The sequence below is a fragment of the Thunnus thynnus genome, chromosome 5, assembly GCF_963924715.1.
Source record: "Thunnus thynnus chromosome 5, fThuThy2.1, whole genome shotgun sequence".
Classification (NCBI taxonomy): domain Eukaryota; kingdom Metazoa; phylum Chordata; class Actinopteri; order Scombriformes; family Scombridae; genus Thunnus; species Thunnus thynnus.
In genome coordinates this window covers 30,463,989-30,491,505 of record NC_089521.1, presented here as the reverse complement: position 1 = coordinate 30,491,505, position 27,517 = coordinate 30,463,989, and the positions used below count along the sequence as shown (strand labels likewise).

Sequence of the window (27,517 nt, the reverse complement as noted above, 5' to 3'; positions counted from 1 at the left end):
TGAAATATTGGATCATTTGAACATTTATTGAAATGAAAGCATGTGAGAAGTTTAGAGGGAAAAATCACTATTTGGTGGAGCTGTTAACAACTCATAGACATGTGAAATGTGACCCCGACTACACACTGCTTTTTGTAAGACGTCAAAAGCCAAAAAGGTTGGAAACCACTGGTTTCATCTTTAACAATGTGTTGTATTTTAAAAGCTTGTTATATTATCCATTGTGTCAAATCTTCATCTGAAAAGTAACTAAAGCTGTTAAATAAATGTAGTGGAGTAGAAAGGACAATATTTCCCTCTGAAATGTAGTGGAACGGAAGTATAAAGTAGCATCACATGGAAATACTCAAGTAAAGTACAAGGACCTCAAAATTGTACAGTACTTGAATAAATTTATTTAGTTACTTTCCACCACTTCTTATTCCTGCTGCAGGCTGGACAGTTCTTCCTCTCTATCAGCACTGACTCCATCTGTGCAGTCAGCCCAGTTTTCCCACTGACAGAGAACATTTTGGTGCCAGTTAATCATTTCTGATCTCTCCACACTACCACCTCCACCTTTTCATTTAGGGGAGAGAACTCAATTTTCCAGACATGTTGTGTAGGAGTCCATGCTTATTTCTTGTCCTTGTCCTGTTTTGGGGTCCGGTTCATGCCGGGCCCCTGACAGACCCCAACCCCGACATAACGGACCAGGAGCTGTTCTGGGGCTCCGACCAGTATGACTTCTCCGTGGTGCTTCGTGCTGCGGGGATGGAGTGTTTCTGGCACTTTGCTCACCGTGGAGAGAGATTCTACCTGAACTTCATGGTAAGATGAGCTGCTAACCACGTTTTTCACAAAATGACCAGATCTCTTAACCATTATTTCTATTTTGAAGCCACATAGAGTTAATTATTTTTCCAAGACAAAATAGTAAAGTTAGAGACGTGGACAAACTGAACTGAAGTCCCAATATTTGGCATTTATAAGCAGTAAACAGTAAACAATACCATACTATAATGTAGTTGCAAGCAGATATAAGTGTTAATTAATGAATTTTTCAACATAAACATGATGAATGACAGGATAATACAGTAAAACACAGTTGTAATTATAATATGTCTTCATGGGAGAAGTTATAGTTGTTGACAAATGTACATTAATAAATATTTTAAAATATCCTTAAATGTGCCTTAAAGGAGAGACAGACATGAAACATTGTGAACCTATCCTTTAAGTAATTTGTAGACTGGAAATGTGTTGTACACATATTTGGAAAAAAGTGGGGTTTTTTTCAATCTTTAAATTAATTAATTTATCTTTTATATAAGTTACTTTATAGGCAAATAAGCCTTTAGAGACTTTGTAAGAATGTAGTTGGACATACAAAAGGGATGCACCGAATGAAAAGGTCATGGCTGCATCGACAGATTACACATAAAATTGACAATTTGTACTGATGGTGGTGCTAAAGAAAATGTTCATGGATTGTCTAAAATCAACAGGGTTCATCCTCTGTGGAGCATGTTTGTGCTCACTACATTTCATGTAGAGTTGAGTTAACTTAATTGGCATTTCAACAAACATTGACAGGAATTTGCCTCGGTGAGCTTTGTCTGCTCTATTTATTACCCTGTAAGCACCAGATCCAGATCTGGTGCTCACAAGTTATTATTTTGTTCCCACAAAATCCACATTATAGTAACAGTCGGCTATATGGAAATGTTTTTAACTCCGTGTTGCACATTTATCTACCTGCCCTCCTCTCTCTTTCCTGTCTTTCCGTAGGTCCAGTGGGTGACGGGAGTCGGCCATGACAGACACCTGTCTGTCACCGTCAACGCTCCTGGTGGTCTGTTAGTGTCGACTGTTGATGATGCGAAGGGTCAGATCAACTTTAAGGCTATGGAAACAGGTAGCTGTCTGTCTGTTACTTTAATAAAATCTGTCCAACACAAAATGTTTAGTTTTATTTTTCCACTTCATGTGAATGAAGCTAAACTTCACCATCAACAGGAAGTGATGTTACCGCCCATCATTAACATTACAAAAACTACACTAAACACCATTAAATAGCAATAAATTGAAAGCAGCTCATCAAGGCAAAAAACATTTAACTTTAAGGCAAAAAATAACATTTTTCCACATGAAATGAACAATATGTTTGGTCTCACTAGCTGACCACATGTTTCAAGACTCTAAGAAACCTGAGTCCTTGGTTGTTCACACCTAAGTGTGAACCCCACCCATGGACTCAGGTTAACAAAACTAGAGGTTTTCTAGTGCCAGTAGCTACCACACAAGTCTGCTGGCTGATTTAACAAGAACAGGAGCCACAAAGCAGAGTTAGTTTGCCACTAACTCTGTAAGGACTGCACAAAGGAGTGACCTGGGCCCTCTGACCTGCATGACTGGGGCACCGTCTACCCAGCATTGTGTGTTTTGCTCTTTTACCTTTTTGTTGAATAGATGCTTTTGGATATAAATGCTGTCTGTTTAATTTTGCACAAGAACGAGTTTTGCCAACCTCTGCATTACAGAGAACTCCAAAATCCTTCAACCTTAACTAGCTATTGATATGGTGATTTTGTTTATGGTTATTAAGTTAATTATTAATCAGAGTTCCAAATTGACAGCTTAGTAAATTTTGAGACTGAATTGGCTCTTTTCCCCAGGGCGGTGCCCTATTATTATTAATTCTTGTCAACAATTTCTATTGATTTTAATAATCAATAATTTTCTTTGATAATTATAAATTATTGCGGATAGCCAAACTCGTAGCCAAGGCCCAACAAAATGGTGCCCCGTGTGAGGCCTAGTATTGTTGGCAATTATTCAGGATTATGCATTAAATAACCCTGATTAGATAACCCTGAAAATAATCCTGATGATGTAAGAGTGATGTCATCAGGGTTATCTCAGAGTGGGCTTAGAGCCTACAAATTTATAACAGAAAGCCCATGTTAATAACTGGGAATGTGGAGTTTGGAAGATGCAGACAGGCAAGGGAATATGGTATCCAGTTGCATTATGGGAAATGTAGGATACAGTTTTTTGGGCATTTGACCCAAACTATGGACTAAAGGTCAGGATGTCTTAGCATCTGCTGCTTTGGTTATTATCAATTATTATTTTTATTATTATTTTATCTTTTTTAAGAGTCATGTAACTTGTATCACCTGTAAAGTATAATAATGAAGCACTGCAGTGATTTTTATGGTTCCGCTGTAGCACACTGAAGAAAACAAAATGTCTGTGCTGTTTCAACACCTTCTTTGCTAATGAAATGTATCAAAACATTTGAAGTCTGTGGACCAGTCTGGTATTTGACAAGTACTTTTTTTCTCCTGAGATGACTGGTTTGGTGACATCAGCTGGAGTAGCTCTTTGTCCATAAAAGTGTGAAAATAAACCTAAAAAAACAAAACAGAAAATGTGGCTAAATTACCTTCAGTTTTCCACTTAAAGAAAGAAGCAGTGAATGTTTACAACTCTTAACTGAAATGAGGCTCAAGAAGAGTGTCAAATTTCTGAAAATTTGTAGAATTATTCTTTTAGGATGTTAAATCTGGGACCATTTATTCATATCTCTCACTGCACTGTAAATTTTTAGCCTTCTGTCCGATCAGTTTTATTAAATTTTTGCTCGTTCGTCTTCTTTTTTATTAAATTCTTTAAAAATCCTTTTTGTGTCATTTAATACTGCTTTGTGTTTATTATGTTATGGCTTGTGTACAGGATGTTGAATTGCCATGCTGTACAAATAGTCTTGCATTCCTTGCCTAATATCCTTTTTTGTATAATCAATGTATTTTTTAAATTTTTGTTGCACATTCCAATTTGTTGCTGCAGTGACAGAGTTTCATCTCTATGATATAATATATTCTCTCTGTATGTTCTGTGTCATTCGTTGTGTGTCCGTCCAGGTTTCTATCAGATGTGTTTCAACAACTTCCACAACCACTTCGGCACCATGCAGGTCTTCCTCAGCTTTGGCGTTTACTACGACGGCTACCAAGACCCCGCCAAGAGCAAGGAGGAAGAGAAGAAGAAGAAAGAGGAAGCCAGCAAAGACCTGAACAACACTCTGAGCATCATAGAGGTACACACATACACACACACACACACACACACACACACACACACACACACACACACACACACACACAGAGAGAAACTCACACATTTCAAAAGATAAGAGATTAAAGAAATTAGAGAGGTGATATTAAACAAATTACATGCAATTTATACCTTTCAGTACCTTAGATTGTTATGGTTCTAGCCCAGTCTGGCTCTGTGTCCCTCCACCAGTCCGACAGTTGCCACCAGGCTTTTCTACCTGTTTAAGGACAGATAAGAGAGGTTGCAGATTATATTTAAGGACCACTTGAGATACTGTTGCTGGCTACATCAACTCTCATAGGAACTAAATGCTAAAGTGAACTGAAACACTGGTTATGTTATTCAGAGCTGCAATTTATTTTTAGTCAATTTATGTTGTTTCATGCAGCCTTAATATGCAGCCACCCTGCTTTACAGACTGATTTATTCATGTTTTTGTCAGCAGCAATAATGCTGAAGTTTATTTTGCTTTGTGTGCTCATTGTGACTTATTTAAGTTGTGTTCATGTGAGTTCTGGGATGGTTCGTGCATGGTTATATTGTGTTTTCTGGGTTTCTTGTGTTTCCCTTCTGTGTTTCCCCTCTGTGTCCTTGTGCTCCACACCTGTCCTGCATTGGTCTCGTTAGTCCTGCTCCGCTCCCTGTGTCTTCCCCAGCCAATCAGCTCCCAGCCTGCCCTTGTGTCTTGCCACTTGTTCCTTGTTGTTTTTGTATTTAAGTCCTGATTTCCAGTTCAGTTTTGTTGGATCCTTTGTTCTGCTCTACTTTGTAGTACATACAGTAGCTGGGTATAGTTAATAGGCACAATATTTTACAATTTTACAATTTCATTTAGCAGACACTTTTATCCAAAGCGACATACATCTGAGAGCTGATACAGCACAAGCAGGGATCTAGTAAGGAGGCAACAACACGTAAGTGCTATAAAGCTTAAGCTTGAGTCCGTTAGGACATAGGTGCCAAAAGGCAGTGCACAGAGGCAATGCATAGAGTGCATAGAGGCAGTTTTTGTTTTGTTTTGTTTTGTTTTTTGTAGTTTTTTTTTTTTTCTACATTCAGTCCATCAAGTGTAGAGATATACATGATAATAATATAAGTACAGTAGTAGAAGAATATAATGTCATATATATGTGCAGTATACGTAAAATACACACACTATTCAGCAATAATAAGCAAAAATTAAAGCTGCAAGCGGTCGGTCGGGACCTTGCACTCTGGCCCATCGGGATCAGATCATTTTGCTTTTCAAAAATGAGGGATATTTCTTACAAGTGTGGTATGCTTTTATTTTGAAAGTTTGATTGACAGGATGAGAATTTTCAGCAGGGTGAGACCGGGTGAGACATGTCTGTCTTGTTCACACCTGTGTCATCAAAATCATGCAAGTTTTGGGCCCATTCACTTGAATTTCAATTAGTAAATTGAAAGCTCTTGATGAGTTTGTGTGTAAAACAAATTAATTTCCTAATTTTCATCAAGTCTATTTTTAGAAAAGTAAAGACTTTTAACCCACATGACCTGGTCAAAGTTTGATTGAAATGTGTACTGTCAGGTGTGTAGAAACAATAAGTAACTGCAGCTGGACACAGAAAAATACTCATATATTTGAATGGAGAGTGTGAGCGAACCCACACCTTTTTGAACATTTACTGCTTCCACATAGTTTTAGATACAGACTTCATTTGAATTTTAAATGAGTCACGAGACTTTGACCTACAAATCTTGAATTTACATGTTTTCTCTATCTTTTATTATGTTTGAGATATTAGAGTGTGAGTTTTAAAGTCTTTTCTCGCTCCTCCTGTGATTTTATAATGAATGTGTATTGCGGAATGTTTCACAGCACTGAGGGAGTGACATCACCAGGAGCAGTTGGGGAGGAGGATTTTAGAGTACACTTCTTGTGAAATCTCCTCATTAATCCCATGACTTTGGCCAAATCTTACATTAAAAATCATATTTTTTAGTAGGAAATTTCGTTGTGAATCCATTGATACAGGTTTGAAAGTGGTGAGACTTATAATTTAGACATCAGAAGCCTCTGTTTGACACAAAGTTCATGCCCATAGATTGCCTCCCTATTGTTTTACATTGTAAGGGTGATGTGGCACTGCAATTTTCAGGGCTTATAAAATCCAAACCGTTCGAGTTATTACAAAGTTTACATTACAACTTTTTTCAGCATAGTGTCATAAGTCACCTATTAACGTTTGAAGCCAATTCCATAAACAACCTCGGAGGAGATAACATTTGTTCGGGGCAAAATTGGGGCAAACTCTTATTTTGAAAGGCTAATTGCGGACTTCCTGTTGGATTTAGGTCAGGGGTGTCAGTGTATGATTTGTAGGTCTTGATGAGACGAATAATTGAGTTTTGGTTTGATCTCTCTATGACATTCCTATGGGCCATGGCGGCCATTTTAGTTACATAGGTGGCGCTAGAGAGCACATTTTGGCACTTTAGGGGATAATTTTTACATTTTATCAAATTTTTCATGAGACCCGATGTGCGTGCCAAATTTGGTGAGTTTTTGAGCATGTTTAGGGGGTCAAATTTAGGGTTTAAGTGGCGTAATAATAAAGAAAGAGAAAGAAGAAACAAACAAACAAATACACAAAAAACAATAAGGTCCTCGCCCTTAGGTGAGGACTACTGTTTTATGGCCATGTTAGCCAAATGAAAAGCAGCTAGTATCCTTTTAAAACTGCTCCTCTACCTGAAATGAATCAGCACTTGATAAGCCCTCCCTCTTCTTCCTGCTCTCAAACACAACAAGCTCCACTCTGTGCTCATATTTCCTCATTCCCTCCCCTTCAGATCTACAGTTTGAAGATAGGTGTAACCAACATGTGATGTAGCACAAGAGCTGTCAGGCTCCATTTATTGCAGAAACACATGTTGTTCAGATCAGAGGTCAAACTTGTTTCACTTCCTCAGGAAGTGAACCTCAAACAGTCGTTGCCACTGAGAGCTGAGATGGCGCAGAAAGGAGTTCAGCTAGACCGAGAAACCTTCTCTTGTTCCATCTGTCAGGATCTACTGAAGGATCCGGTGACTATTCCCTGTGGACACAGCTACTGCATGAGCTGTATTAAAGGCTCCTGGGATGAAGAGGATCAGAGGAAGATCTACAGCTGCCCTCAGTGCAGACAGACCATAACACAGAGGCCTGTCCTGGGGAAAAACACCATGTTAGCAGCTTTAGTGGAGCAGCTGAAGAAGACTGGACTCCAAGCTGCTCCTGTTGATCACTGCTATGCTGGACCTGAAGATGTGGCCTGTGATGTCTGCACTGGGAGGAAGCTGAAAGCCCTCAAGTCCTGTCTGGTGTGTCTGGCCTCTTACTGTGAGAAACACCTGCAGCCTCATTATGATGCAGCTCCACTAAAGAAACACAAGCTGGTTGAGCCCTCAGAGAAGCTCCAGGAGAACATCTGCTCTCGTCATAATGAGGTGATGAAGATGTTCTGCCGTACTGATCAGCAGAGTATCTGTTATCTCTGCTCTATGGAGGAACATAAAGGCCACGACACAGTCTCAGCTGCAGCAGAAAGGACTGAGAGGCAGAGAGAGCTCGAGGTGAGTCGACAAAACATCCAGCAGAGAATCCAGGACAGAGAGAAAGATGTGAAGCTGCTTCAACAGGAGCTGAAGGCCGTCAATCGCTCTGCTGATAAAGCAGTGGAGGACAGTGAGAAGATCTTCACTGAGCTGATCCGTCTCATCCAGAAAAGAAGCTCTGATGTGAAGCAGCAGATCAGATCCCAGCAGGAAACTGAAGTGAGTCGAGTCAAAGAGCTTCAGGAGAAGCTGGAGCAGGAGATCACTGAGCTGAAGAGGAAAGACGCTGAACTGAAGCAGCTGTCACACACAGAGGATCACATCCAGTTTCTACACAACTACCCCTCACTGTCACAACTCAGTGCATCTACAGACTCATCCAGCATCAATATCCGTCCTCTGAGATACTTTGAGGATGTGACAGCAGCTGTGTCAGAGCTCAGAGATCAACTACAGGACATCCTGAGGGAGAAATGGACAAACATCTCACTGACAGTGACTGAAGTGGACGTTTTACTGTCAGAAGCAGAACCCAAGACCAGAGCTGGATTCTTAAAATATTCATGTGAAATCACACTGGATCCAAACACAGCAAACACATATCTGTTATTATCTGAGGGGAACAGAAAAGCAACATTCATGAGTCGACCACAGTCTTCTCATCACCCAGACAGATTCATTGGATGGTGGCATCAGGTCCTGAGTAGAGAGAGTCTGATTGGACGTTGTTACTGGGAGGTGGAGTGGAGAGGGGATGGAGTTTGTGTAGCAGTCACATACAAGAATATCAGCAGAGCAGGAGACTCAAATGAATGTGGATTTGGATTTAATGACAAATCTTGGATGTTAGATTGTAACACTGACAGTTATACATTTTGGTTCAACAACATCAAAACTCCCGTCTCAGGTCGTCGTTCCTCCAGAGTAGGAGTGTACCTGGATCACAGAGCAGGTATTCTGTCCTTCTACAGCGTCTCTGAAACCATGACTCTCCTCCACAGAGTCCAGACCACATTCACTCAGCCTCTCTATGCTGGACTTTATCTTTATTTCTCTGGAGCCACAGCTGAGTTGTGTAAAGTCAAATAGACAGAAGTCATTTCAGACTTCATGTGTCAGATTCTGTTGTAATTCTTCATGTTTTTGTCTCCATTGTTTATGAGAGCTCGTTGCTGTGGTGTTTCTGAACTGCACAGAGATCAGCTGTCAATCAAACTGGGATTGTCAACACTTATTTTCTATTTTCATTTGTTGTTCTTTTAATGTTTTGAGTTTCTTTAAATGTGACTTTTTCCTGTGTGTTTTTATCCATGGAGGCTATCACTGCTCATGATGATGTTTTTAACCTTCACTGACGTTTCTTCAGATGAAAATGTGAACTTCTCTTTGTTCTAAATGTTAGTTTCATGTCTGTATTGATGTATTTGTGTGCTGTTGTTTCTCTTCCACTTCAGCGTCTTAAACAGAGAAAACAGAATTTCCTTCATCAAATTGATCAAATGTTTTATTTGTAAAATATTGATCTGATAGGTAATTAAAGCTGTCAAATAAATGTAGTGGAGTAGAAAGTACAATATTTCCCTCTGAAATGTAGTGGAAGTATAAAGTAGCATCAAATGGAAATACTCAAGTAAAGTACAAGTACCTCAAAATTTTTACTTAATTACAGTACTTGAGTAAATGTACTTGGTTATTTTTCACCACTGAATAAGACGGATAAAACAGGAGAATAAAAGTTACATTGCAGTGTTAGATATTAACCCTAAAATTTGATTTAATCAAAGGCAGAAAAAGAAAAGTAGCACTGTGAAATGTGCAGCAATCAAACAGAAAAGTCTTTACCTGTGAATTCAGGTCTGAGTCCATGACTACACCAAGATTTCTGGCTTGGTTTGTGGTTTTTAACATTATCAATTGAAGCTGAGTGTTGATTTTTAATTGCTCTTCCTTGACTCCAAAAACAATTACTTCAGTTTTATCTTTGTTTAATTGAGAAATTATAGTTTTAGTTTTGGTAAAGTGGTAGTAGTGATTGTTTTAATAGTAATAGCAGTAATAGAAGTTTCTGATGATGGTGTTGTTGTGATAGTAGATGTGATAGTAATCATAGTAGTAGTAGTGTTTTTATTAGAAGTACTGTGCATATAAAAGTAATTACAGTGCTAGCAGTATGGGTTGTGTTGCAATTAGAGAACAAACAATACAGGATTTCTTTTAGGTCCATGTTGATATTTCAATGTTTATTTGATATATTGGCCCATTGTTTTTTATATTGGTCGATATATTTTTACATAAATACATAAATATTGATAAAGATAGCTTAAATCTGGTTCTTAAAATGTGTTTGTTCATTTATTTGGATCCCCATTAACTGTTACATTCACAACAACTACACTTCCTGGGCTCTATGGGAAGAAAAGTAGAATTTCATGTGATTATGTAAATCAAAAGTAAGTAAAAGTTAAAAAAACAAAACAAAACATATATATTCACATACATAATACATGTGCTTAAATATTTAAAACATTTTAATCTTAAATTTGTGACCAAAATATGTAGCGAGCAGGACATTGAACAGTTGAACAATTAACTTGAATGGAGACACAGATAACAATATATCTGATCAAATCTGTAGATAAATTTACAATACTGATGTATTTGGGCTCAATTTGCAATAATAATAAATAATAATGATAGTAAAGGTACCTCTATTTTTTGTGTTATTAGGTTAAAGAAAGGCTAGTAGCAGTAATGAGTGTGAGTAGTAATGGTGGTACTAGTATTTGTAATAGTTATGGCAGTAACAGTATTAATGTTTGTAGTATTTTATTGGATGTGTCTGTTCTGATGTTGCAGGATTCGACTCACAAGGTGGAGCTCTACGTTTTCCACACGATCCGCCACTACGCCTTCGACCGCATGATGAAGAGCGCCGACTTCTTCCTGCTGCAGTCCAACTCGCAGTACGTCACCTGGTGGTCGGTGGCCCTCAGCCTCCTCATCGTCACCTCCGGGTACCTGCAGCTCCTCTTCCTCAAAAGACTCTTCATCACCAAGACCGGCACTGAGAACGAGAAACCTCGCTGCTGACACGCTCAGTGTCCTCTGGATGTTTAGAAACAGGCCAGAATGAAGCCAACGCCAACAGATCTGTGTATAAAAAACACCACAAAATCTGTTTGTATGATAGAAGTGGAGCCACAAATTATACTGATAAACTGTGGTGACTTTTCTTTCTGGTATTGTATCTGTGTGCTTGTTTTTCTCTACACAATATAAATAAACGTTGCCATTAGATGATCATGTGAACAATTTGTGATGTTTTCCTCAGAACAGCCGGCATGTGTGCACAGTTTTAGATCGTACCATGTCAGGTTCAGCTAACGGAAAGTACATTTTGTTGTCAGAGGTTAAAAGAAAAATGACAGAAATTATATTCATCATTCTCACATCCTGTATCATAGGCTTTGTTCTCATTACAGGCCTTAATGCTCAATTCTGATTTTTTAGTCAGATCTGATCTTTTTGTGTTGTTGGTCCAGATTCGTGTTCATCAGTGGCATGTATCCGGCTCCGGTGTGAATACTGTTGAGGTCCTAAACTGCAACACATGCTCAGATTTAACCAACATGTGACCCGCATGCGTTCAAGAATAACGTTAAATCATAAACATGGATGATGTGGCTGTGCCAGCATACGGTTATGATAAGTTCCTTCAAGTGTAGCTTGAATAGCAGCTTCTCCATAAATGTCCAACAAATGTGAAACTTCCTCACCTTTCCATTGACCTCCGTCACTGTTGTTGCTCTCCTCCATATTAATTTTTACAGAATTGTGAGGTGCCGAAACTCAATGATGACAACAGGCGATAAATGCAGAGAAATGAGACGTTAAGAAAACCACATAGAGTCTGATCTGACCATTCTGACAGCGGTCGCATAGCCAGAGACCAGATATAAATCAGATAGGACCACATATGTAAGTGATCCAGATCTGATATGAAAAAATCAGATCTGAGTCACTTGGAGGCAAAAAAAATTGGATTTGGAGCCTTAAAGAGGGTCGCCCTCTCTACGAGACTCCTTTCCAGAGGCCTGATCGTTCAGGCTGGCTTACTTCTCAGAATGGTACCTTATAATGAGGACAGTGCGTAAATTGCAATACTACATACTTTACAATATAACTGCAAGGTCTTTAAAGTCCAACTGAAATTAAACAGCAATTGTTTGTCTACTACAGCAACATATCTGCTCTGTAAATCACTTGTCCTGTGTTCTGAGAAAAAAAGCAAAGGGGAGAAATTTATATTTTAAATTCTTTGATTTCATGATGGTGTCCCCCCTTTACATTATTTCCATTATATACTTATGTAGCTGGAGTCCTTATTTCAGTATAGCAAATTAAATCTTTGCATAAAGTGATATCATGTCATTGTATCATCACTAGAGCAGACGGTCACACTGAGCCTGATAGCATCCTGCTCCACAACACAAGAGCCACAGACTCTGAACAGCAACCCACATTAGCTTTGTCTCCTTCTTATCTAACTTACAAACATGAACACGCGTCTTGTGCTGCAGCTTAGCTTGTTGAACAAGTCACCAAACATTCACCACTAACAACAGTTGTGGTTCACTTTCACCTGCCTGTTTTTTTTGTAAATTAGTTTTTTCCCATACATGGGTGACAAAACTAGAACACAGTGAATAGTTTTGACACAGTTATCTACAGTGATATGTTATCAAGCGTGTAGTAATGTGACCTCACGCATTGATATCTGAGGATCAACAGGAAAAACTACACAGTGGAAGCTGACTGCAGCCATGACTTTATCCTCAGGTTCCTGCTGCAGGGTTGGAGCATTTCTGATACTTTACCTACCACAGTAGAAAAGTGCCTGTAAAAGGTATTAACCCTTCTCCAAGATGCATGAACAACCCACCAGCCAAGTACCTGAAAAACTGTGTGCAGGTGTACCTGAGGAGAAGCCTACATGTGCTTTTATAAAATATGAAATAATGAATGAAAATGTCTACAGCCAGTAAATGGCACATATTAACATGATGTGCACATACACAGGCGTGGACAGAAGTATTGGTACCCTTGCATTTTATTAAAATAATGCACCATTCATACTGAACAGTGTTGAAATTAAAAGATATTTTACTATCAATGCATGTCTATGTTTCAATCTATGTCTATGTCTATGTCTATGTTCAACAAAATTATTGGTACCCTTTAGAATTTGTTAGAAATAACTGATTGGTAGTGATAGTTTAAGCAGACTATTGTGTTTTAATTAGTATCACAGGTGTTTTCAGTCTTATAATCACTCATGCAGCCAGTTTAAAAGGAGAAAATGACTCACTCTGCTGTTTTGTGCCGCTGTGTGCATCACATTGAACATGGAAAACAGAAGGAAAACTAGAGAGTGGTCTGAAGATATTAGAAAAAAGGTAACAGCTAAGCATGGTCAATGTAAAGGTTATAAGACTATCTTCAAAGAGCCTGATGTTCTTGTGACCACTGTTGCCAATATTATTAAGAAGTTTAAGGCCCATGGAACTGTAGCCAACATCTCTGGATGTGGTGGCAAGAGGAAAATTGGCCAGAGATTGATCAGAAGGATAGAATGATTGAGAAAGAACCAAGGAAAACTTCAATACAGATCCAAGCTGATATTCAAGTTCAAGGAGAATAGTTTCAAGTTGCGCTGTCCGTTCGCTGTCTGAATGACGGTAGAAGACCCAGGAAGACCCAACTTTTAAGAGGGAGACACAAAAAAACAGAATGGACTTTGCCAAAATGCATGTCGGTTAGGACTCATAGCGTATCAACCAGGTTACATGGCTGTCTCCGTCTCTTTTCTCTGCTCCGCTCTGCTCTCTGTCTCTGTGTCATGGATGTATAAAGAGCTGCAGGTCTGTGTGTCTGTTGACCGAGGGCGGGGCTGAGCTACACACACGCAGAGCAGAGAGGCCGCAGCAGACAGGATGAAACTCTGCATTCACACAAAGTCCGGCAATGCAAAGTCAAGCAAGCGACAAATCTTGCATTGTATGTCTGTAAGTACTTCAATTTAATTTACCTGGTAATACTTATGTACTTTTACTTAAGTACGTTTTTTTAAATCCAGACTTTACTTGTAATGAAGTAATTTTACATTGTGGTATTGATACCTTTACTTAAGTAAAGGATCTGAGTACTTCTTCCACTATTGCTGTAAGCACAAATAAACTATTTCATAATCATTCAACCAAAAGAAAAAGGCAGAAATGGAGGTATTTTATGTGCATAATTTGTTAATGCTTACATATGTTATAAGCAGTAGATAAACAGGTAATAAATGATTTATAACACACTGTAGTTGTAAGCAGACACTTACCATATGTATATAAAATAATTCATTACATTACCCATTCAATATTTATTCAGCACTCTTTGCACTCTTGCACACCTTTGTACTACTGGTATCCTTGTTTACAGAAACTGTTTGACTCATATAAAGACATTGCATGTTGTTGTCCATTTGTTGTTTCTATATGTATATACCAGTCAAACTTGATTTTAACAACAGTTGACTGAAATGAGGGTCAAGAAGAATGTCAAATTTCTGAAAATTTGTAGTATTATTCTTTTAGGATGTTACATTTGGGGACATTTATTCATATCTCTCACTGCACTGTAAAGTTTTTATTTTTCTGTTTGATCTGTTTTATTCAAATTTTGCTCATTAGCTGGAGTAAAGGTTGTAATAGCAACATGTTGCTGTAAATGTACTGTAATACAGTTAAGCTTGAAAAAATAAATGACATTAAAAAAAGAGATTAGAAAAATTAGTGTGGTGATGTTAAACAAACTATATCCAATTTATATGTTTCAATACCTTAGATTGTGTAAGTGAATTGTATAAAAGAAGTCCAGTAGTACAACAGCTGCTGTTATGGTTCTGTCCCAGTCTGGCTCTGTGTCCCTCCACCACTCCACCAGTTGCCATCAGGCTTTTCTGCCTGTTTAAGACTGGACTGAGTGGGAAGAAGGACAGATAAGAGAGGTTGCAGATTGTATTTAAGGACTACTTGAGATACTGTTGCTGGCTACATCGACTCTCATAGGAACTAAGTGCTAAAGTGAACTAAACACTAGCTATGTTAGTCAGAGCTGCATTTTTCTTTTCATTCAATTTATGTTGTTTCATGCAGCCTTAATATACAGCCACTCTGTTTTACAGACTGATTTATTCATGGTTTTGTCAACAGCTATAATGCTGGAGTTTATTTTGCTGTGTGTGCTCGTTGTGATTTGTGCACTTATTTAAGTTGTATTCATACGAGTTCTGGGATGGTTTAAAGAAGTTATTCTTCAGTTATTCTTCAGCCTCACTCTGCCTACGGTCTCCTGCATCTGGATCCACCTACTCTGCTCCACATAACAGCTGCAGCCATGATGTGTGAACTATAGTATAGTATAAGTATATACAGTAGGTACAGGTATAGATAATAGGCTCAATATACATGATAATAATATAAGAGTGAGTGAGGACGTCCCTTTTGGTGAATTAAATTCCTCCGTTCTTGCTGGGAGGAGCTGAGATGTGAGTCAGAAAAGCGAGGAGCCACGTTAGCCAAATGAAAAGCAGCCAGTATCCCTTTATAACTGCTCCTCTACCTGGAATGAATCAGCGCTTGATAAGCCCTCCCTCTTCTTCCTGATCTCAAACACAACAAGCTCCACTCTGTGCTCATATTTCCTTGTTCCCTCCCCTTCACATCTACAGTATGAAGATGGGTGTAACCAACATGTAATGTAGCACAAGAGCTGTCAAACTTGTTTCACCTGTCAGGAAGTGAACCTCAGACAGTCGTTACCACTGAGAGCTGAAATGGCGCAGAAAGGAGATCAGCTGGACCGAGAAACCTTCTCTTGTTCCATCTGTCTGGATCTACTGAAGGATCCGGTGACTATTCCCTGTGGACACAGCTACTGCATGAGCTGTATTAAAGGCTTCTGGGATGAAGAGGATCAGAGGAAGATCTACAGCTGCCCTCAGTGCAGACAGACCTTTGCACCGAGGCCTGTCCTGGGGAAAAACACCATGTTAGCAGCTTTAGTGGAGCAGCTGAAGAAGACTGGACTCCAAGCTGCTCCTGCTGATCACTGCTATGCTGGACCTGAAGATGTGGCCTGTGATGTCTGCACTGGGAGGAAGCTGAAAGCCCTCAAGTCCTGTCTGGTGTGTCTGGCCTCTTACTGTGAGAAACACCTTCAGTTTCATTATGAATCACCTAGATTTAAAAAACACAAGCTGGTCGACCCCTCAGAGAAGCTCCAGGAGAACATCTGCTCTCGTCATGATGAGGTGATGAAGATGTTCTGCCGTACTGATCAGCAGTGTATCTGTTATCTCTGCTCTGTGGATGAACATAAAGGCCACGACACAGTCTCAGCTGCAGCAGAAAGGACTGAGAGGCAGAGAGAGCTCGAGGTGAGTCGACAAAACATCCAGCAGAGAATCCAGGACAGAGAAAAAGATGTGAAGCTGCTTCAACAGAGGATGAAGGCCGTCAATCGCTCTGCTAATAAAGCAGTGGAGGACAGTGAGAAGATCTTCACTGAGCTGATCCGTCTCATCCAGAAAAGAAGCTCTGATGTGAAGCAGCAGATCAGATCCCAGCAGGAAACTGAAGTGAGTCGAGTCAAAGAGCTTCAGGAGAAGCTGGAGCAGGAGATCACTGAGCTGAAGAGGAAAGACGCTGAACTGAAGCAGCTCTCACACACAGAGGATCACAACCAGTTTCTACACAACTACCCCTCACTGTCACAACTCAGTGCATCTACAGGCTCATCCAGCATCGATATCCGTCCTCTGAGACACTTTGAGGATGTGACAGCAGCTGTGTCAGAGCTCAGAGATCAACTACAGGACATCCTGAGGGAGAAATGGACAAACATCTCACTGACAGTGACTGAAGTGGACGTTTTACTGTCAGAAGCAGAACCCAAGACCAGAGCTGGATTCTTAAAATATTCACGTGAAATCACACTGGATCCAAACACAGCAAACACACGGCTGTTATTATCTGAGGGGAACAGAAAAGCAACATACATGAGTCAACCACAGTCTTATTCTCGTCATCCAGACAGATTCACTGATTATTTGCAGGTCCTGAGTAGAGAGAGTCTGACTGGACGTTGTTACTGGGAGGTGGAGTGGAGCGGGAGAGGAGTTTGTGTAGCAGTCGCATACAAGAATATCAGCAGAGCAGGAGACTCAAATGAATGTGGATTTGGATTTAATGACAAATCTTGGATGTTAAATTGTGGCACTTACAGTTATGAATTTAACTTCAACAACATCCAAACTCCCGTCTCAGGTCCTGGTTCCTCCAGAGTAGGAGTGTACCTGGATCACACAGCAGGTATTCTGTCCTTCTACAGCGTCTCTGAAACCATGACTCTCCTCCACAGAGTCCAGACCACATTCACTCAGCCTCTCTATGCTGGACTTTGGCTTTATAAAGAAGTCACAGCTGAGTTGTGTAAACTCAAATAGACAGAAGTCATTTCAGACTTCATGTGTCAGATTCTGTTGTAATTCTTCATGTTTTTGTCTCCATTGTTTCTGAGAGCTCGTTGCTGTGGTGTTTCTGAACTGCACAGAGATCAGCTGTCAATCAAACTGGGATTATCAACACTTATTTTCTTTTCATTTGTTGTTCTTTTAATGTTTTCAGTTTCTTTAAATGTGACTTTTTGCTGTGTGTTTTTATCCATGGAGGCTATCACTGCTCATGATGATGTTTTTAACCTTCACTGACGTTTCTTCAGATGAAAATGTGAACTTCTCTTTGTTCTAAATGTTAGTTTCATGTTTGTATTGATGTATTTGTGTGCTGTTGTTTCTCTTCCACTTCAGTGTCTTAAACAGAGAAAACAGCAGAACTTCCTTCATCATTGATATTTTGTTCTCATCACTTTGTAAATTCATAAAGAAATGTACAATCAAACTGTAATCATCATGATAATAATCATTTATTGTGTTCTTGTACATTCTGGGTTAAACTAACTGATTGTGTGGATGAAGTGAATCTGTACATGAAATCATTGAACAAGAGTCATTTAACAGACTTTACTGATCAGATGTGTGAACAATCTGAAGCTTTACATAATCAATAAAGTTATTATTTCAACAGTGAGCAAAGTGTTTTCTTCTGTCTTCATCTCAGGATCTCATTCAAAGCTTGTGGAGAAAATGTGAAACTAAAATGAGAGTTTATTTGAGGCAGTTTTCCTCCTGAAACACCACAAAGTACAGAGTTCATGTTCAGAGCAGACAAACGTTTGTCAGTCGGTCTCTGTACTTTCAGCTTTCTTCACTAAAACATTTTAATGCTTTCAACACATTATACTGTTGAATAGTCTGATTTATAACACATATATAACAAATTGATCAAATGTTTTATGTGTAAAATATTGATCTGATAGGTAATTAAAGCTGTCAAATAAATGTAGTGGAGTAGAAAGTACAATATTTCCCTCTGAAATGAGTGGAAGTATAAAGTAGCATCTAATGGAAATACTCAAGTAAAGTAATTTAATAAATATACTTAGTTTTCTTTTTTTATATTTGTCTTAATGTAGCTTGAAATTCAGGTCTGAGTCCATGACTACACCAAGATTTCTGGCTTGGTTTGTGGTTTTTAACATTATCAATTGAAGCTGAGTGCTGGTTTTTAATTGCTCTTCCTTGACTCCAAAAACAATTACTTCAGTTTTATCTTTGTTTAATTGAGAAATTATAGTTTTAGTTTTGGTAAAAGTGGTAGTAGTGATTGTTTTAATAGTAATAGCAGTAATAGAAGTTTCTGATGATGGTGTTGTTGTGATAGTAGATGTGATAGTAATCATAGTAGTAGTAGTGTTTTTATTAGAAGTACTGTGCATATAAAAGTAATTACAGTGCTAGCAGTATGGGTTGTGTTGCAATTAGAGCACAAACAATACAGGATTTCTTTTAGGTCCATGTCGATATTTCAATGTTTATTTAATATATTGGCCCATTATTTTTTATATTGGTCGATATTTTTTTACATAAATACATAAATATTGATAAAGATAGCTTAAATCTGGTTCTTAAAATGTGTTTGTTTATTTATTTGGATCCCTGTTAACAGTTACATTCACAACAACTACACTTCCTGGGCTCTATGGGAAGAAAAATAGAATTTCATGTGATTATGTAAATCAAAAGTAAGTAAAAGTTAAAAAATCCAAACATATATATTCACATACATAATACATGTGCTTAAATATTTAAAACATTTTAATCTTAAATTTGTGACCAAAATATGTAGCGAGCAGGACATTGATCAGTTGAACAATTAACTTGAATGGAGACACAGATAACAATATATCTGATCAAATCTGTAGATAAATTTACAATACTGATGTATTTGGGCTCAATTTGCAATAATTATAAATAATAATGATAGTAAAGGTAACTCTATTTTTTGTGTTATTAGGTTAAAGAAAGGACAGTAGCAGTAATGAATGTGAGTAGTAATGGTGGTACTAGTATTTGTAATAGTTATGGCAGTAACAGTATTAATGTTTGTAGTATTTTATTGGATGTGTCTGTTCTGATGTTGCAGGATTCGACTCACAAGGTGGAGCTCTACGTTTTCCACACGATCCGCCACTACGCCTTCGACCGCATGATGAAGAGCGCCGACTTCTTCCTGCTGCAGTCCAACTCGCAGTACGTCACCTGGTGGTCGGTGGCCCTCAGCCTCCTCATCGTCACCTCTGGGTACCTGCAGCTCCTCTTCCTCAAAAGACTCTTCATCACCAAGACCGGCACTGAGAACGAGAAACCTCGCTGCTGACACGCTCAGTGTCCTGTGGATGTTTAGAAACAGGCCAGAATGAAGCCAACGCCAACAGATCTGTGTAAAAAAACCCACCACAAAATCTGTTTGTATGATAGAAGTGGAGCCACAAATTATACTGATGAACTGTGGTGACTTTTCTTTCTGGTATTGTATGTGTGTGCTTGTTTTTCTCTACACAATATAAATAAACGTTGCCATTAGATGATCATGTGAACAATTTGGAGGATGTTTTCCTCAGAACAGCCGGCATGTGTGCACAGTTTTAGATCGTCAGGTTCAGCTAACGGAAAGTACATTTTGTTGTCAGAGGTTAAAAGAAAAATGACAGAAATTATATTCATCATTCTCACATCCTGTATCATAGGCTTTGTTCTCATTACAGGCCTTAATGCTCAATTCTGATTTTTTAGTCAGATCTGATCTTTTTGTGTTGTTGGTCCAGATTCATGTTCGTCAGTGGCATGTATCCGGCTCCGGTGTGAATACTGTTGAGGTCCTAAACTGCAACACATGCTCAGATTAAACCAACATGTGACCCGCATGCGTTCAAGAATAACGTTAAATCATAAACATGGATGATGTGGCTGTGCCAGCATACGGTTATGATAAGTTCCTTCCAGTGTAGCTTGAATAGCAGCTTCTCCATAAATGTCCAACAAATGTGAAACTTCCTCACCTTTCCATTGACCTCCGTCACTGTTGTTGCTCTCCTCCATATTCATTTTTACAGATTTGTGAGGTGCCGAAACTGAATGATGGCAACAGGCGATAAATGCAGAGAAATGAGACGTTAAGAAAACCACATAGAGTCTGATCTGACCATTCTGACAGCGGTCGCATAGCCAGAGACCAGATATAAATCAGATAGGACCACATATGTAAGTAATCCAGATCTGATATGAAAAAATCAGATCTGAGTCACTTGGAGGCAAAAAAAATTGGATTTGGAACCTTAAAGAGGGTCGCCCTCTCTACGAGACTCCTTTCCAGAGGCCTGATCGTTCAGGCTGGCTTACTTCTCAGAATGGTACCTTATAATGTGGACAGTGCATAAATTGCAATACTACATACTGTACAATATAACTGCAAGGTCTTTAAAGTCCAACTGAAATTAAACAGCAATTGTTTGTCTACTACAGCAACATATCTGCTCTGTAAATCACTTGTCCTGTGTTCTGAGAAAAAAAGCAAAGGGGAGAAATTTATATTTTAAATTCTTTGATTTCATGATGGTGTCCCCCTTTACATTATTTCCATTAAATACTGTTCATCCACTTATGTAGCTGGAGTCCTTATTTCGATACAGCAAATCAAATCTTTGCATAAAGCGATATCATGTCATTGTATCATCACTAGAGCAGACGGTCACACTGAGCCTGATAGCATCCTGCTCCACAACACAAGAGCCACAGACTCTGAACAGCAAACCACATTAGCTTTGTCTCCTTCTTATCTAACTTACAAACATGAACACGCGTCTTGTGCTGTAGCTTAGCTTGTTGAACAAGTCACCAAACATTCACCACTAACAACAGTTGTGGTTCACTTTCACCTGCCTGTTTTTTTTTTGTAAATGAGTTTTTTCCCATACATGGGTGACAAAACTAGAACACAGTGAATAGTTTTGACACAGTTATCTACAGTGATATGTTATCAAGCGTGTAGTAATGTGACCTCACGCGTTGATATCTGAGGATCAACAGGAAAAACTACACAGTGGAAGCTGACTGCAGCCATGACTTTATCCTCAGGTTCCTGCTGCAGGGTTGGAGCATTTCTGATACTTTACCTACCACAGTAGAAAAGTGCCTGTAAAAGGTATTAACCCTTCTCCAAGATGCATGAACAACCCATCAGCCAAGTACCTGAAAAACTGTGTGCAGGTGTACCTGAGGAGAAGCCTACATGTGCTTTTATAAAATATGAAATAATGAATGAAAATGTCTACAGCCAGTAAATGGCACATATTAACATGATGTGCACATACACAGGCGTGGACAGAAGTATTGGTACCCTTGCATTTTATTAAAATAATGCACCATTCATACTGAACAGTGTTGAAATTAAAAGATATTTTACTATCAATGCATGTCTATGTTTCAATCTATGTCTATGTCAATGTCTATGTTCAACAAAATTATTGGTACCCTTTAGAATTTGTTAGAAATAACTGATTGGTAGTGATAGTTTAAGCAGACTATTGTGTTTTAATTAGTATCACAGGTGTTTTCAGTCTTATAATCACTCATGCAGCCAGTTTAAAAGGAGAAAATGACTCACTCTGCTGTTTTGTGCCGCTGTGTGCATCACATTGAAGATGGAAAACAGAAGGAAAACTAGAGAGTGGTCTGAAGATATTAGAAAAAAGGTAACAGCCAAGCATGGTCAACGTAAAGGTTACAAGACTATCTCCAAAGAGCCTGATGTTCTTGTGACCACTGTTGCCAATATTATTAAGAAGTTTAAGGCCCATGGAACTGTAGCCAACATCTCTGGATGTGGTGGCAAGAAGAAAATTGGCCAGAGATTGAACAGAAAGATTGAATGATTGAGAAAGAACCAAGGAAAACTTCAATACAGATCCAAGCTGATATTCAAGTTCAAGGAGAATAGTTTCAAGTTGCGCTGTCCGCTGACTGTCTGAATGATGGTAGAAGACCCAGGAAGACCCAACTTTTAAGAGGGAGACACAAAAAAACAGAATGGACTTTGCCAAAATGCATGTCGGTTAGGACTCATAGCGTATCGACCAGGTTACATGGCTGTCTCCGTCTCTTTTCTCTGCTCCGCTCTGCTCTCTGTCTCTGTGTCATGGATGTATAAAGAGCTGCAGGTCTGTGTGTCTGTTGACCGAGGGCGGGGCTGAGCTACACACATGCAGAGCAGAGAAGCCACAGCAGACAGGATGAAACTCTGCATTCACACAAAGTCCGGCAATGCGGCACCTTCCTGCAGGGTTGTGTGGAGGTGTGGGCTTCTTTATTTGTGCTTTAGTATGTAGGCTAACTGCTGTGAAACAAGCAAGCGACAAATCTTGCATTGTATGTCTGTAAGTACTTCAATTTAATTTACCTGGTAATACTTATGTACTTTTACTTAAGTACGTTTTTTTAAATCCAGACTTTACTTGTAATGAAGTAATTTTACATTGTGGTATTGATACCTTTACTTAAGTAAAGGATCAGAGTACTTCTTCCACTATTGCCATAAGCACAAATAAACTATTTCATAATCATTCAACCAAAAGAAAAAGGCAGAAATGGAGGTATTTTATGTGCATAATTTGTTAATGCTTACATATGTTATAAGCAGTAAATAAACAGGTAATAAATGGTTTATAACACACTGTAGTTGTAAGCAGACACTTACCATATGTATATAAAATAATTCATTACATTACCCATTCAATATTTATTCAGCACTCTTTGCACTCTTGCACACCTTTGTACTACTGGTATCCTTGTTTACAGACACTGTTTGACTCATATAAAGACACTGCATGTTGTTGTCCATTTGTTGTTTCTATATGTATATACCAGTCAAACTTGATTTTAACAACAGTTGACTGAAATGAGGGTCAAGAAGAGTGTCAAATTTCTGAAAATTTGTAGTATTATTCTTTTAGGATGTTACATTTGGGGACATTTATTCATATCTCTCACTGCACTGTAAAGTTTTTAGTTTTCTGTTTGATCTGTTTTATTCAATTTTTGCTCATTAGCTGGAGTAAAGGTTGTAATAGCAACATGTTGCTGTAAATGTACTGTAATACAGTTAACCTTGAAAAAATAAATGAAATTAAAAAAAGAGATTAAAGAAATTAGAGTGGTGATGTTAAACAAACAATGCAATTTATACCTTTCAATACCTTAGATTCTGTAAGTGAATTGTGCAAAAGAAGTCCAGTAGTACAACAGCTGCTGTTATGGTTCTGTCCCAGTCTGGCTCTGTGTCCCTCCACCACTCCACCAGTTGCCATCAGGCTTTTCTGCCTGTTTAAGACTGGACTGAGTGGGAAGAAGGACAGATAAGAGAGGTTGCAGATTATATTTAAGGACTACTTGAGATACTGTTGCTGGCTACATCGACTCTCATAGGAACTAAGTGCTAAAGTGAACTAAACACTAGCTATGTTAGTCAGAGCTGCATTTTTCTTTTCATTCAATTTATGTTGTTTCATGAAGCCTTAATATACAGCCACTCTGTTTTACAGACTGATTTATTCATGGTTTTGTCAACAGCTATAATGCTGGAGTTTATTTTGCTGTGTGTGCTCGTTGTGATTTGTGCACTTATTTAAGTTGTATTCATACGAGTTCTGGGATGGTTTAAAGAAGTTATTCTTCAGTTATTCTTCAGCCTCACTCTGCCTACGGTCTCCTGCATCTGGATCCACCTACTCTTCTCCACATAACAGCTGCAGCCATGATGTGTGAACTATAGTATAGTATAAGTATATACAGTGGGTACAGGTATAGATAATAGGCTCAATATACATGATAATAATATAAGAGTGAGTGAGGACATCCCTTTTGGTGAATTAAATTCCTCCGTTCTCGCTGGGAGGAGCTGAGATGTGAGTCAGAAAAGCGAGGAGCCACGTTAGCCAAACGAAAAGCAGCCAGTATCCCTTTAAAACTGCTCCTCTACCTGGAATGAATCAGCACTTGATAAGCCCTCCCTCTTCTTCCTGATCTCAAACACAACAAGCTCCATTCTGTGCTCATATTTCCTTGTTCCCTCCCCTTCACATCTACATTTTGAAGATGGGTGTAACCAACATGTAATGTAGCACAAGAGCTGTCAAACTTGTTTCACTTGTCAGGAAGTGAACCTCAGACAGTCGTTACCACTGAGAGCTGAAATGGCGCAGAAAGGAGATCAGCTGGACCGAGAAACCTTCTCTTGTTCCATCTGTCTGGATCTACTGAAGGATCCGGTGACTATTCCCTGTGGACACAGCTACTGCATGAGCTGTATTAAAGGCTTCTGGGATGAAGAGGATCGGAGGAAGATCTACAGCTGCCCTCAGTGCAGACAGACCATAACACAGAGGCCTGTCCTGGGGAAAAACACCATGTTAGCAGCTTTAGTGGAGCAGTTGAAGAAGACTGGACTCCAAGCTGCTCCTACTGATCACTGCTATGCTGGACCTGAAGATGTGGCCTGTGATGTCTGCACTGGGAGGAAGCTGAAAGCCCTCAAGTCCTGTCTGGTGTGTCTGGCCTCTTACTGTGAGAAACACCTTCAGTTTCATTATGAATCACCTAGATTTAAAAAACACAAGCTGGTCAACCCCTCAGAGAAGCTCCAGGAGAACATCTGCTCTCGTCATGATGAGGTGATGAAGATGTTCTGCCGTACTGATCAGCAGAGTATCTGTTATCTCTGCTCTGTGGATGAACATAAAGGCCACGACACAGTCTCAGCTGCAGCAGAAAGGACTGAGAGGCAGAGAGAGCTCGAGGTGAGTCGACAAAACATCCAGCAGAGAATCCAGGACAGAGAGAAAGATGTGAAGCTGCTTCAACAGGAGCTGAAGGCCGTCAATCGCTCTGCTGATAAAGCAGTGGAGAACAGTGAGAAGATCTTCATTGAGCTGATCCGTCTCATCCAGAAAAGAAGCTCTGATGTGAAGCAGCAGATCAGATCCCAGCAGGAAACTGAAGTGAGTCGAGTCAAAGAGCTTCAGGAGAAGCTGGAGCAGGAGATCACTGAGCTGAAGAGGAAAGACGCTGAACTGAAGCAGCTCTCACACACAGAGGATCACAACCAGTTTCTACACAACTACCCCTCACTGTCACAACTCAGTGCATCTACAGACTCATCCAGCATCAATATCCGTCCTCTGAGATACTTTGAGGATGTGACAGCAGCTGTGTCAGAGCTCAGAGATCAACTACAGGACATCCTGAGGGAGAAATGGACAAATATCTCACTGACAGTGACTGAAGTGGAAGTTTTACTGCCAGAACCAGAACCAGAGCCCAAGACCAGAGCTGGATTCTTAAAATATTCATGTGAAATCACACTGGATCCAAACACAGTGAACAAAAAGCTGTTATTATCTGAGGGGAACAGAAAAGCAACATGCATGAGACAACAACAGTCTTATTCTCGTCACCCAGACAGATTCACAAATTGGAGTCAGGTCCTGAGTAGAGAGAGTCTGACTGGACGTTGTTACTGGGAGGTGGATTCGAGAGGGGGAGGAGTTTGTGTAGCAGTCGCATACAAGAATATCAGCAGAGCAGGAACCTCAAAGGAATGTGGATTTGGATTTAATAACAAATCTTGGATGTTAGATTGTAACAGTTATACATTTTGGTTCAACAACATCCAAACTCCTGTCTCAGGTCGTCGTTCCTCCAGAGTAGGAGTGTACCTGGATCACACAGCAGGTATTCTGTCCTTCTACAGCGTCTCTGAAACCATGACTCTCCTCCACAGAGTCCAGACCACATTCACTCAGCCTCTCTATGCTGGACTTTATCTTTATTATGGAGACACAGTTGAGTTGTGTAAACTCAAATAGACAGAAGTCATTTCAGACTTCATGTGTCAGATTCTGTTGTAATTCTTCATGTTTTTGTCTCCATTGTTTCTGAGAGCTCGTTGCTGTGGTGTTTCTGAACTGCACAGAGATCAGCTGTCAATCAAACTGGGATTGTCAACACTTATTTTCTTTTCATTTGTTCTTTTAATGTTTTGAGTTTCTTTAAATGTGACTTTTTGCTGTGTGTTTTTATCCATGGAGGCTATCACTGCTCATGATGATGTTTTTAACCTTCACTGACGTTTCTTCAGATGAAAATGTGAACTTCTCTTTGTTCTAAATGTTAGTTTCATGTTTGTATTGATGTATTTGTGTGCTGTTGTTTCTCTTCCACTTCAGTGTCTTAAACAGAGAAAACAGCAGAACTTCCTTCATCATAGATATTTTGTTCTCATCACTTTGTAAGTTCATAAAGAAATGTACAATCAAACTGTAATTATCATGATAATAATCATTTATTATGTTCTTGTACATTCTGGGTTAAACTAACTGATTGTGTGGATGAAGTGAATCTGTACATGAAATCATTGAACAAGAGTCATTTAACAGACTTTACTGATCAGATGTGTGAACAATCTGAAGCTTTACATAATCAATAAAGTTATTATTTCAACAGTGAGCAAAGTGTTTTCTTCTGTCTTCATCTCAGGATCTCATTCAAAGCTTGTGGAGAAAAAGTGAAACTAAAATGAGAGTTTATTTGAGGCAGTTTTCCTCCTGAAACACCACAAAGTACAGAGTTCATGTTCAGAGCAGACAAACGTTTGTCAGTCAGTCTCTGTACTTTCAGCTTTCTTCACTAAAACATTTGAATGCTTTCAACACATTATACTGTTGAATAGTTAATTTATAACACATATATAACAAATTGATCAAATGTTTTATGTGTAAAATATTGATCTGATAGGTAATTAAAGCTGTCAAATAAATGTAGTGGAGTAGAAAGTACAATATTTCCCTCTGAAATGTAGTGGAAGTATAAAGTAGCATCTAATGGAAATACTCAAGTAAAGTACAAGTACCTCAAAATTTTTACTTAAGTACAGTACTTGAGTAAATGTACTTAGTTATTTCTCACCACTGAATAAGACGGATAAAACAGGAGATAAAAGTTACATTGCAGTGTAAGATATTAACCCTAAAATTTGATTTAATCAAAGGCAGAAAAAGAAAAGTAGCACTGTGAAATGTGCAGCAATCAAACAGAAAAGTCTTTACCTGTGAATTCAGGTCTGAGTTCATGACTACACCAAGATTTCTGGCTTGGTTTGTGGTTTTTAACATTATCAATTGAAGCTGAGTGTTGATTTTTAATTGCTCTTCCTTGACTCCAAAAACAATTACTTCAGTTTTATCTTTGTTTAATTGAGAAATTATAGTTTTAGTTTTGGTAAAAGTGGTAGTA

The 27,517-nt window shown here is 38.9% G+C and overlaps 2 protein-coding genes across 2 annotated transcripts; both read left to right on the top strand.

Annotated features, from left to right (window-relative positions):
- Positions 1-7,029: 7,029 nt before the first annotated feature.
- On the top strand, positions 7,030-26,725 carry LOC137183780 (uncharacterized). Its single transcript, XM_067591081.1, has 5 exons — positions 7,030-8,617; positions 10,522-10,730; positions 19,317-19,474; positions 19,999-20,032; positions 24,349-26,725. Exons 1-5 carry the CDS (start codon positions 7,081-7,083, stop codon positions 26,089-26,091), a joined length of 3,681 nt encoding a protein of 1,226 aa, XP_067447182.1. The 5' UTR covers positions 7,030-7,080; the 3' UTR covers positions 26,092-26,725.
- On the top strand, positions 15,520-17,861 carry LOC137183529 (tripartite motif-containing protein 16-like). Its single transcript, XM_067590669.1, has one exon. It carries the CDS (start codon positions 15,548-15,550, stop codon positions 17,216-17,218), a length of 1,671 nt encoding a protein of 556 aa, XP_067446770.1. The 5' UTR covers positions 15,520-15,547; the 3' UTR covers positions 17,219-17,861.
- Positions 26,726-27,517: the final 792 nt, after the last annotated feature.

Coding starts and splice junctions, on each gene's coding strand:
- LOC137183780 (XM_067591081.1), top strand. CDS start 7,081: ATGGCGCAGAAAGGAGTTCAGCTAGACCGAGAAACCTTCTCTTGTTCC. Junction 8,618..10,521: donor GTACCTGGATCACAGAGCAG/GTATTCTGTCCT, acceptor CTGATGTTGCAG/GATTCGACTCACAAGGTGGA. Junction 19,475..19,998: donor CTCCTCATCGTCACCTCTGG/GTACCTGCAGCT, acceptor TTGTTGGTCCAG/ATTCATGTTCGTCAGTGGCA.
- LOC137183529 (XM_067590669.1), top strand. CDS start 15,548: ATGGCGCAGAAAGGAGATCAGCTGGACCGAGAAACCTTCTCTTGTTCC.